The 10,000-nt window shown below is 45.1% G+C and overlaps 1 protein-coding gene across 3 annotated transcripts in view; it reads right to left on the bottom strand.

The window, feature by feature from the left end:
* Positions 1-10,000, bottom strand: part of LOC126984724 (dedicator of cytokinesis protein 5-like) — a 38,951-nt gene that overhangs the window by 17,816 nt on the left and 11,135 nt on the right. For all 3 annotated transcript variants that reach the window (XM_050838731.1, XM_050838729.1, XM_050838728.1), the window contains exons 9-10: positions 8,394-8,525; positions 3,834-3,955 (exon numbers count right to left, since the gene is read on the bottom strand). In XM_050838731.1, the coding sequence (XP_050694688.1) occupies positions 3,834-3,955; positions 8,394-8,525 (254 nt within the window). The remainder of the gene's footprint in view (positions 1-3,833; positions 3,956-8,393; positions 8,526-10,000) is intronic.

Consider the following 10,000-nt stretch of genomic DNA (forward strand, 5'->3'; position numbering starts at 1 on the left):
GGCACCCAGCACCCATTCACTGCGGGGTGGACGGGGCGCGAGGAGTGAAGGAGGCTGCCCATTTGTCTCCGCTACGCCCAGGACTCGAACCTGTGAACTCTTGGTTGTGAGGTGAGGTGTGTGTGTGTGTGTGTGTGTGTGTGTGTGTGTGTGTGTGTGTGTGTGTGTGTGTGTTTGTATTTACCTAGTTCTAGTTTTACAGGGCCTGGGCTTTACGCTTGTGTGGTCCCGTCTCCGTATCTGCATTTATCCAACTTTTATCCCTCGTGTTTGTGTGTGTGTGTGTGTGTGTGTGTGTGTGTGTGTGTTACCTGTGAGGATTAGAAAGCTGTTAAACATTTTTTATGAGAATGATGCTCTCTCTCTCTCTCTCTCTCTCTCTCTCTCTCTCTCTCTCATAAAACGTGAAAATAGATTAACCGTAATGCAAACAACTTAAAAATAACAAACAAGCAAACAAATTCAAACAAAATCGTGCACAGCCATCACACACACACACACACACACACACACATACACACACACACACACACGCATACACAATAGTAAGCACAAACAAACAAACAAACAAAAACACATGCAGGGCAACATAGCAAAATGAAATAAAAAGAATATGTGAGAGAGAGAGAGAGAGAGAGAGAGAGAGAGAGAGAGATAATATCTTTCTGTGTATATTAGTACATTTGGGTTATTGACAAGGCAAGCGAATCTGAGCACACACACACACACACACACACACACACACACACACACACACACACACACACACACACACTCGTAAGATACAGGTGAATGACAATTAACCCAAATTTACCTAAGGCTTATTGCTATTACCATCATTATTATTATTATTATTATCATTGGCCTATACTTGGATAAACTGATATAGCCCAGCCAGTATTTGAAGCACGTCTGCAAAGGAGGAGAAGAGATGAAAGAAGAAACAGAGGGAGAAAGGAAAAGAAAGGAGGAAGGAGATGAAGGGAGAAGGGAGACTAAGGGAGGAGGATAAAGAGGAAGAATGGGAGGAAGGAGATGAAGGGAGAAGGGAGACTAAGGGAGGAGGATAAAGAGGAAGAATGGGAGGAAGGAGATGAAGGGAGAAGGGAGACTAAGGGAGGAGGATAAAGAGGAAGAATGGGAGGAAGGAGATGAAGGGAGAAGGGAGACTAAGGGAGGAGGATAAAGAGGAAGAATGGGAGGAAAACTAAACCAAAAAGGAAACAAAGGGAGGAAGATGAAGGGAGGAAGGAGAAGAAGGAAGGAAGGAGATGAAGAGAGGAAGGAAAAGGAAGGAAGATGAAGGGAGGAAGGAGAAGAAGGAAGGAAGGAGATGAAGGAAGGAAGGAAAAGGAAGGAAGATGAAGGGAGGAAGGAAAAGGAAGGAAGATGAAGGGAGGAAGGAGAAGGGAGGAAGGAAGGAGATGAAGAGAGGAAGGAAAAGGAAGGAAGATGAAGGGAGGAAGAAGGGAGAGAGAAGATGAAGGGAGTAAGCAGAAGAAGGAAGGAAGGAGATGAAGGGAGAAAGGAAAAGGAAGGAAGATGAAGGGAGAGAGAAGATGAAGGGAGTGAGCAGAAGAAGGGAGGAAAGAGATGAAGGGGGATTGAGAGAATGAGAATGAAAAGGAACAAAGAAAACCACAACAAAGCGGAAACTAAAGAAGAATGAAGGAACAGGAAAAAAGGAGGATGAGGAGCAGAGGGGATCAGATTACATCGCTACAAAAACAAAAACACAGAGAAACGTCCTCCAATAAACTCTCCTCTAACGACTGATCTCCTTCTCCTCCTCCTCTTACTATGCCCTTCCTTTCTCTTCTTCTCTCTTCCCTTCCTACTCTTTCCATTGTGTTCCCTGGTCTCATTTTCTTTATTTTCTAATTTTTTTTATTTCTGTTTCCACTTAACCCGGTAGCAGCGACGGGCCAAATTTGTGGCTTTACCGTGTAGCAGTGACGTGCCAAATTTGTGGCTTTACCGTGTAGCAGCGACGGGCCAAATTTGTGGCTTACAGTACGGTAGCAGTGACGGCCAAATTTGTGGCTTTACCATGTAGCAGACGGCAAATTTGTGGCTTAACGGTTAAATTTGTGGCTTTACCTTGTAGCAGCGACGGGCCAAATTTGTGGCTTTACCATGTAGCAGCGATGGGCCAAATTTGTGGCTTTACCATGTAGCAGCGATGGGCCAATTTTGTGCCATGATATAACCCCCCCCAAAAATAGATGATACATAACCTGATCACAAGTGCTTTGATATGTATTATGAGATGGTTTGTGTGAGGGGTGATTTTTTCTCATTTTTCTCGCTTAGAGGGACCATTAACCCGGTAGTAGCGAGGATCATGTTTCTTAATGGTCCCTCCAAGCGAGAAAAATGAGAAAAAATCACCCCTCACACAAACCATTTCATAATATATATCAAAGCATTTGTGATCAGATTATGTATCATCTTTTTTGGGAGGTTTATATCATGGCACAAATTTGGCCCGTCGCTGCTACATGGTAAAGCCACAAATTTGGCCCGTCGCTGCTACATGGTAAAGCCACAAATTTGGCCCGTCGCTGCTACACGGTAAAGCCACAAATTTGGCCTGTCACTGCTACATAGTAAAGCCACAAATTTGGCCCATCACTGCTACATGGTAAAGCCACAAATTTGGCCTGTCACTGCTACATGGTAAAGCCACAAATTTGGCCCATCACTGCTACATGGTAAAGCCACAAATTTGGCCCGTCGCTGCTACACGGTAAAGCCACAAATTTGGCCCGTCACTGCTACCGGGTTAAAAATAAAAAAAATGAGAAAATAAAGAAAATAAGACCAGGAAACACAATGGAAACAGTAGGAAAGGAAGGGGAAAGAAAAGAAAGGACTGGCATTCATTACTAAACACGGAAAAACAATCACGGAACGGCCGGAGTGCATAGGTGAATCACGCGCAGAAGCAGGATTGATAGTTTCCGACCCTTTGTTGATAATTGAGGAGAAAAAGGAGAAGAAATAGAGTAGAAAAATAATAATAATAATAATAATAATAATAATAATAATAATAATAATAATAATAATAATAATAATAATAATAATAATATCTGTATAGGAGTGAAAAAAATAATGTGAAAATGTAGAAATTCCTGGAAAATGACAAAAAAATATTAACTGTTAGAGAGAGAGAGAGAGAGAGAGAGAGAGAGAGAGAGAGAGAGAGAGAGAGAGAGAGAGAGAGAGAGAGAGAATATACATAAAAATAGGAAAAGGAGAAAAAAACAAAAAAAGAAAGGGAGACAAAAGAGAGAGAGAGAGAGAGAGAGAGAGAGAGAGAGAGAGAGAGAGAGAGAGAGAGAGAGAGAGAGAGAGAGAGAGAGAGAGAGAGAGAGAGAGAGAGAGAGAGAGAGAAACACACAAACTAGGGAGCCAAATAAACAAATAAATGAGATAATTAAAATGTTGAATAAAAAATAAATAAATAAATAAATAAACTGGCAAAACAGATAAGATAAATAAGATCAATAAAGATGAAATAGATAAATATATGGATAAAAATAGATAAAATAAAATGCAATAGTTGAATGTAAAAAAAAAAATAACCAATCAATATAAAAAAAAAATATAAAAAATAAATAAATAAAGGAAACAGTTCAAGGGAAAAAAATAAATAAATAAAATAAAATAAAAATAAATGAAATCAGCAAAATAAAAATAATAATAAATAAACAGTAAAAGGAAGCAGGTCAATGGAAAAAAAAAAAAAAAAAAAAAAAAGAATCTCGCTACCACAAATAATAATAATAATAGCCGCCAACCAAGAGGCATTAGCGCGGCGGCTGTCTTACTCGTGCAGGGCGATGGAGGCGGTGGAAGTGTGGTAGTGCTGTGAGCTGCGGGCCAAGTGTCCTCCTGTGTCGTTGGCGGCCTGGAACGTCTGAACCAGCAGCTTGATGTCTGCCGGCATATCCTGTGGAGGGGGGAGGGGTTAAAGGGGGCAGGGAGAGAGAGGGGTGGAAGAATGGATTATCAGGTTTATTTTTACAGCTCAAGGGCTATAAACACATACACAAAGGAAGGGAAACAGGGAGAGAGGGACAGAAGAATGGATTATAGGTTTATTTTTACAGCTCAAGGGCTATAAACACATACACAAAGGAAGGGAAACAGGGAGAGAGGGGTGGAAGAATGGATTATAGGTTTATTTTTACAGCTCAAGGGCTATAAACACATACACAAAGGAAGGGAAACAGGGAGAGAGGGGTGGAAGAATAGATTATCAGGTTTATTTTTACAGCTCAAGGGCTATAAACACATTCACAAAGGAAGGGAAACAGGGAGAGAGGGGTGGAAGAATGGATTATAGGTTTATTTTTACAGCTCAAGGGCTATAAACATACAAAAAGGAAGGGAAACAGGGAGAGAGGGGTGGAAGAATGGATTATAGGTTTATTTTTACAGCTCAAGGGCTATAAACACATACACAAAGGAAGGGAAACAGGGAGAGAGGGACGGAAGAATGGATTATAGGTTTATTTTTACAGATCAAGGGCTATAAACACATACACAAAGGAAGGGAAACAGGGAGAGAGGGACAGAAGAATGGATTATCAGGTTTATTTTTACAGCTCAAGGGCTATAAACACATACACAAAGGAAGGGAAACAGGGAGAGAGAGGGACAGAAGAATGGATTATAGGTTTATTTTTACAGATCAAGGGCTATAAACACATACACAAAGGAAGGGAAACAGGGAGGGAGGGACAGAAGAATGGATTATAGGTTTATTTTTACAGCTCAAGGGCTATAAACACATACACAAAGGAAGGGAAACAGGGAGGGATGGGGACAGAAGAATGGATTATAGGTTTATTTTTACAGCTCAAGGGCTATAAACACATACACAAAGGAAGGGAAACAGGGAGGGATGGGGACAGAAGAATGGATTATAGGTTTATTTTTACAGCTCAAGGGCTATAAACACATACACAAAGGAAGGGAAACAGGGAGAGAGAGGGGTGGAAGAATGGATTATCAGGTTTATTTTTACAGCTCAAGGGCTATAAACACATACACAAAGGAAGGGAAACAGGGAGAGAGGGACAGAAGAATGGATTATAGGTTTATTTTTACAGCTCAAGGGCTATAAACATGGGGATGGAAGAAAGACTATTAGTTTCTTTTTTTTTTTTTCTTTTTTTTTTTTTTACAGTAAGGGAGGTCAAGTGTCAAGGGCAAAAAAACAAACAAAGTAAAGGAAGGGGGGATGGAAGAATGGATTATAGGTTTATTTTTACAGTGAGGGAAGCAGCTCAAGGGTGAAAAACTAAACAAAAAGCAATGAAAAGCCCCGCTCGGTGCTGCTCCAAGGAGAGAACAGAACAAGAGGGCAGAAGAGAGGTCAGTCAATTATGAGTGGAGAGTCTGTCTTTGGTACAATCTTTTCAGCGTCCTAAACAAGAGAAGGATAAAGAGGAACAGAGAAAAAGACAATAAAGAGAACCAAAGGAGGAATAGGAGGAGGAGAGAGAGGAATACAGAAAACCAGACATTTATACACACATTTGATTTTCTTGAGAATGTGAGGGGGGAGGGTGCAAGGATAGAGAGAGAGGAGTGAAAGAATGGGTTAATAGTTCGCCTTTGTCACTATCTCTTCAAAACGTTCTGAAAAAGACGTTTAACCCTTTCATTGCTAAACGCTCACAGCGAGCGTTAGGCGTATATGCTGGTGGTGCTAAACACTCGCTGCGAGCTCCAGCCACACTCAAATCTCCCACATATGAGAGTGTTCCAACACTAATTCTCACAACACAGGATTGCCAATTGAGTGGGTTCTTCACTAAATTTGGTGGAAAATCATATCAGCCCAGCGCGGCAAATCTACGGACGAGTAACTGGTGGATGTTCTTGCCCAATATAGCGGCATTTTTGCATAGCTTCACCCATCACCTGACTGATTCTTTGACCAAATAGTTGTAAATATTGCAGTTGGCAATACTCCCTTGCCAGAATCTCAAGGAAAGATGTCTGCAGTTCCCTCAATATGGCTGATCATCGCGCACGCACCAATGTAAGTGTTAACATTCAACACTCCCTGAACGTGCATGTACGTTCGCAAGAGAGGCATACATAACCGACTCCTATAGATCTAGACCTCCTCTTTCCAATGGTGTTTTTGTTTTTTAGCTGTGATGAATAGTTTTTGAGATACAGAGGTTAAAAAGAGACCCCCCGTTGGGCTGCCTGACTGCGCCTGAGGGGACAGTCACGTCTCGCACCACGCGCAAAGAAAGGGTTAAACTTACACTTATTTGAGGCTGACTTGTTTTAATGTTCATGGGACTCACAACGTCACCATACCCCTGTTACCTTCATGCCTACACACCATCACCACCACCACCACCACCGATCACCACACTACATCACAACACCACCAAGCTTGATCTTGATAATAATGCACAGGGCGCCACCAAGCTACAGAGAAGATGGCGCCACTATAAACACCTGCCTGCGCCAATACGGGCTGGGGCCAACTACCATCCAGGCCCCTCAAGCAAGCCTACTGGCACTATAGACGTAGAAAAAAAAAAATAAATAAATAAAATAAATAAATCACCACAGAATCACTCTAACTCACATCACCATACTGTTCCTGCCTCCATGACCACCCCTCACTAACCCTCACCACCAATCACCACACTGTTCCTGCCTCCATAACCACCCCTCACTAACCCTCACCACCAATCACCACACTGTTTCTGCCTCCATAACCACCCCTCACTAACCCTCACCACCAATCACCATACTGTTCCTGCCTCCATGACCACACCTCACTAACCCTCACCACCAATCACCATACTGTTCCTGCCTCCATAACCACCCCTCACTAACCCTCACCACCAATCACCATACTGTTCCTGCCTCCATGACCACCCCTCACTAACCCTCACCACCAATCACCACACTGTTCCTGCCTCCATAACCACCCCTCACTAACCCTCACCACCAATCACCATACTGTTCCTGCCTCCATGACCACACCTCACTAACCCTCACCACCAATCACCATACTGTTCCTGCCTCCATGACCACCCCTCACTAACCCTCACCACCAATCACCATACTGTTCCTGCCTCCATGACCACCCCTCACTAACCCTCACCACCAATCACCATACTGTTCCTGCCTCCATGACCACACCTCACTAACCCTCACCACCAATCACCATACTGTTCCTGCCTCCATGACCACCCCTCATCACCACCCACACCACCAATCACCACACTGAACCTGCCTCCATGCCCGCCCCTCACTAACCCTCACCCCCAATCACCACTCTGTTCGTGCCTCCATAACCACCACTCACTCACCCTCACCACCAATCACCACACTCTTCCTGCCTCCATGACCACCCCTCATCACCACCCTCACCACCAATCACCACACTGTTCCTGCCTCCATAACCACCCCTCACTAACCCTCACCACCAATCACCATACTCTTCCTGCCTCCATGACCACACCTCACTAACCCTCACCACCAATCACCACACTGTTCCTGCCTCCATGACCACCCCTCACTAACCCTCACCACCAATCACCACACTGTTCCTGCCTCCATAACCACCCCTCACTAACCCTCACCACCAATCACCACACTCTTCCTGCCTCCATGACCACCCCTCATCACCACCCTCACCACCAATCACCATACTGTTCCTGCCTCCATGACCACCCCTCACTAACCCTCACCACCAATCACCATACTCTTCCTGCCTCCATGACCACCCCTCACTAACCCTCACCACCAATCACCACACTGTTCCTGCTTCCATGACCACACCTCACTAACCCTCACCACCAATCACCACACTGTTCCTGCCTCCATGACCACCCCTCACTAACCCTCACCACCAATCACCACACTGTTCCTGCCCATGACCACCCTCACTAACCTCACCACCAATCACCACACTGTTCCTGCCTCCATGACCACCCTCACTAACCCTCACCACCAATCACCACACTGTTCCTGCCTCCATGACCACCCCTCACTAACCCTCACCACCAATCACCACACTGTTCCTGCCTCCATGACCACCCCTCACTAACCCTCACCACCAATCACCATACTGTTCCTGCCTCCATGACCACCCCTCACTAACCCTCACCGCCAATCACCATACTGTTCCTGCCTCCATGACCACCCCTCACTAACCCTCACCACCAATCACCATACTGTTCCTGCCTCCATGACCACCCCTCACTAACCCTCACCGCCAATCACCATACTGTTCCTGCCTCCATGACCACCCCTCACTAACCCTCACCACCAATCACCACACTATTCCTGCCTCCATAACCACCCCTCACCACCACCCTCACCACTGGGTCACCACTACTCACCACTACGCCGTACTTCTGCTGCAATTGCGTCTTCATCTCCAGGAACCTCTTGGCCAGGTGAGTGTGTAATGCCTTCATCTGCTCTGTGACGCGATTTCCGTGGAGGAACAAACCAGCTTCAAGGAGTGGGATCTGTGGGGGATGGGGAGGGTGAAAAGGTGCGAGTGTGTGTATTTACCTAGTTGTAGTTTCACAGGGCCTGGGCTTTACGCTCGTGTGGTCCCGTCTCCATATCTACATTTATCCAACTTTTCCTTAACCCCTTGACTGTGGATTTCCTACAAGACATCACCAAGCTACAGGAATGGATCAAAAAGTGGCTGATACAATTCAATGATGAAAAATGTAAAGTCCTGCACCTTGGGAGGGGATATCCAGCACACCAATACCACATGGGAAACACTCCACTATCCACCACAGAGGCAGAGAAAGACATGGGAGTATATGTTACCAGGCTACCAGTGAAGGGATATCCAGCACACCAATACCACATGGGAAACACTCCACTATCCACCACAGAGGCAGAGAAAGACCTGGGAGTATATGTTATCAGGCTACCAGTGAAGGGATATCCAGCACACCAATACCACATGGGAAACACTCCACTATCCACCACAGAGGCAGAGAAAGACATGGGAGTATATGTTATCAGGCTACCAGTGAAGGGATATCCAGCACACCAATACCACATGGGAAACACTCCACTATCCACCACAGAGGCAGAGAAAGACCTGGGAGTGTATGTTACCAGGCTACCAGTGAAGGGATATCCAGCACACCAATACCACATGGGAAACACTCCACTATCCACCACAGAGGCAGAGAAAGACCTGGGAGTATGTTACCAGGCTACCAGTGAAGGGATATCCAGCACACCAATACCACATGGGAAACACTCCACTATCCACCACAGAGGCAGAGAAAGACCTGGGAGTGTATGTTACCAGGCTACCAGTGAAGGGATATCCAGCACACCAATACCACATGGGAAACACTCCACTATCCACCACAGAGGCAGAGAAAGACCTGGGAGTGTATGTTACCAGGCTACCAGTGAAGGGATATCCAGCACACCAATACCACATGGGAAACACTCCACTATCCACCACAGAGGCAGAGAAAGACATGGGAGTGTATGTTACCAGGCTACCAGTGAAGGGATATCCAGCACACCAATACCACATGGGAAACACTCCACTATCCACCACAGAGGCAGAGAAAGACATGGGAGTGTATGTTACCAGGCTACCAGTGAAAGCCAAATTCATTCCAATCGCAGCAGACGGGTTAAAGCTTTGCACACTCCTCGCTGATACTGAATCCCCACTTAGTCTGTTCCAAACCTCTATGTTTCTTGCAGGAAGCTTTTAATAGTAACTCCTCGTTGTCTACTTCTTCCATTTTGCTCAATTGTGTGTGTGTGTGTGTGTGTGTGTGTGTGTGTGTGTGTGTGTGTGTGTTTACCTAGTTGTAGTACACAGGCCCTGAGCTACACTTGTCTGGTTCTGTCTCCACATCCATAATTCTCCAGTCTTTCCATAACCTGTTTGACTCTCTTTGCCGTCACAACATCTTCCCTCAGTCCATTCCAGGCGTCCACCGCTCTC

This window comes from Eriocheir sinensis, chromosome 57, assembly GCF_024679095.1.
Source record: "Eriocheir sinensis breed Jianghai 21 chromosome 57, ASM2467909v1, whole genome shotgun sequence".
Taxonomy (NCBI): domain Eukaryota; kingdom Metazoa; phylum Arthropoda; class Malacostraca; order Decapoda; family Varunidae; genus Eriocheir; species Eriocheir sinensis.